General features: G+C 51.5%; 1 protein-coding gene across 1 annotated transcript in view; it reads left to right on the top strand.

The window, feature by feature from the left end:
• The first annotated feature begins 1,135 nt into the window (after positions 1–1,135).
• The window catches only part of NTMT2 (N-terminal Xaa-Pro-Lys N-methyltransferase 2), a 24,363-nt gene continuing 23,302 nt past the window's right edge, over positions 1,136–2,196 (top strand). The window contains exon 1 of the mRNA XM_006150108.1: positions 1,136–1,373. Within this exon, the coding sequence (XP_006150170.1) occupies positions 1,220–1,373 (154 nt within the window). The 5' untranslated portion in view covers positions 1,136–1,219. The remainder of the gene's footprint in view (positions 1,374–2,196) is intronic.

Here is a 2,196-nt window from a genome sequence, read left to right as displayed (position 1 = left end):
AACCGCTACTGGGAAGGATTTGCTTCTGAGCTCACCATGAAGTGATGAAGAATTCAGTTTCTCCTGGAATGTTCCACTGAGGACTTCAGTTCCTCGACACGTATGTCTCTCCATATGGCAGCTGGAACCGGCAGCAGGCTTCCCTTGGGCAAGCGGGCACGAGAAAGCAAGGAGATGCCTCGATATGACGTCCCACGACTTTTCCCGAATTTCACTCCCTAGAGGTGGATCAGTAAGTCTAGCCCACGTGCAAGGAAGGCCAATATCAGGAAAGTGCGGGAACTAAGCATGAAGAAGGCACTGCTGCAGACTGGACCCCTGCCCGGTCTCTGCTGGCACTGCCAGTTGGCTGAACCAGCCAAAAGTCAGCAGTCCCCGATCTAGTCAGCAGGTTGGCCTCCTGGTGTGCACGGTAAAGGAGAAAGAGTGAAGAGGTGACCTGGAGGGACAATCAGAGAGGCCTATTACAGGAAAAATGTGCTTTCTGGGAGAGCCATGTCCACATGTGGCAGAGAGGAGACAGACTTGCAAGAATAAGTGTGTTTCGAGCATGCTAGATCGAGGCTTTTGCTGGCAGTGGGGTATTTAACATCAAAACAAACTTTCAAATAATTGCATCTCATGAAGAGCTTTAAAAATAGAAAACACATAGCCACCTCTATGAAGTGATTTGGGAGAAACTGTACTGATGAAAGGAGTGTGCGAGGTTGAGATGACTTTGAAGGGTCCTTGTAACTTGAGGATAGTGTGCCTCAGGAGGAGTGATGGAAATCAGGGAACTGGATCTCCTGCAAAATATTCGCAGCTCTTTGAAATGGAAATTAGGCTGCTCCAATTTAGGACTCCAATTAAAGCAGATATTAAGAGTGTTAGCAGGCTGTGCCGGTGCGGTGCCCGGTGCCCCTTGGAAGCAGCAGCTGGAGGAGGGAGGCGTGCTCTTTGCTGGGTGAAGCAGGACCTCTCTCTGCCTGCTCTCGTCTTTACTTAGCACCTGCTGGCTTGCAGTGGTGTCACCCAAGCAATCACACGGGGGCTGTGCCAAGAACTGCCCTGCCCATGTCTGCTGCCCTCGCTGATGCCCCGTGACAGCCTGTCCTGATATAGAGGGACTGGTTTAAAATGACAGTCTCAAGTTCGTTCAGAGAGAGAAGGCCTAATTCAAAGAAAGAGCCAGGCGGGCTTCCTTGCTCTGTGGGAGCAATTGCCGTCCCGCTGCACCATGGCCCACCTGGGAGCCCATTTTGCCTTCCGGTCCCGCTGGCAGAAGACAGACGAGGAGCTCTGTCGGTACAGCATGTCCTTTGTCCTTCACAGGGCCATCCGCGACGACTTCTTCCAGAGCTATCTCCACCTGCTGGAGAAGATCCCCCTGGGTGAGTGGGCTGAGCTGGCCAGTGAGGACAGAAGAGTAGAAATGCAAGTAGGGGTGTGTGGCTGGGGGCTTCTGCAGGGAAGGTGGCACAGGACACTGATAGAGGAAAAGACCCCACTCCAGGCCAGTGGCCACCCTGCTCCAGGGCCTTCTGTGGACCGCAGAGACCGAGTAGGGCCAGGCCGGCCAGACTATTTTGGGATTTCCATGCAGCCTCAGGCACAGGAATTTGCTTCTCTGGGTGTCCATCGCCTGAGTGTCAGGCTTTTAGAAATGCACTTGATTTTTGAAGGGCACTTTTAACATAAGCGAAAATTCAGAGCTGGGCAAACTGGGTAGCTTGAAGACAAGAGTGCTAATGCAATAAGATAGTGAGGAGGCTTTAAGAAGAAAGACTAAACGATGGTTTGGAAATGCGCTTGGAGAGTGTGTGCGCACGCACAATATTCGTGATCCTCTCTGTTCTTTTTGGGTCACAAAAATAGAGAACTTCAGAGGAGCAGATTTTAGTTTACTCTTTGAAGGGTAAGAACTGGAGTGAGCCTGTCTCCATTTTCGTTATTTCCTCTAGCTTTCAGGAATTAGAAATAGAATAATAAGGGACCAGCAGTTAGCGTAATGGCTATGTTGCTGGACTCCCACGTAGTCGACCGTGGTTCGTGTCCCAGACCCGGTGGCTTAAACTCACGCTAGGTGCATGTGTGTGCATGCCCAAGATCCCGAGAGGAGAATGGAGGAGAAGGGATTGCGGTGTGGCCATCCCCCTTGGGGGGGTGATTTCTCGCTTTCTGTCTCTCTGTCTCTCTCTGTCTTTTTGGCGAGCA

Source organism: Tupaia chinensis, unplaced genomic scaffold, assembly GCF_000334495.1.
Source record: "Tupaia chinensis unplaced genomic scaffold, TupChi_1.0 Scaffold000278_1, whole genome shotgun sequence".
In the NCBI taxonomy this organism is placed as follows: Eukaryota; Metazoa; Chordata; class Mammalia; order Scandentia; family Tupaiidae; genus Tupaia; species Tupaia belangeri.
The sequence above is the reverse complement of the archived record's forward strand: the minus strand, read 5'-3'. Positions and strand labels throughout refer to the sequence as shown.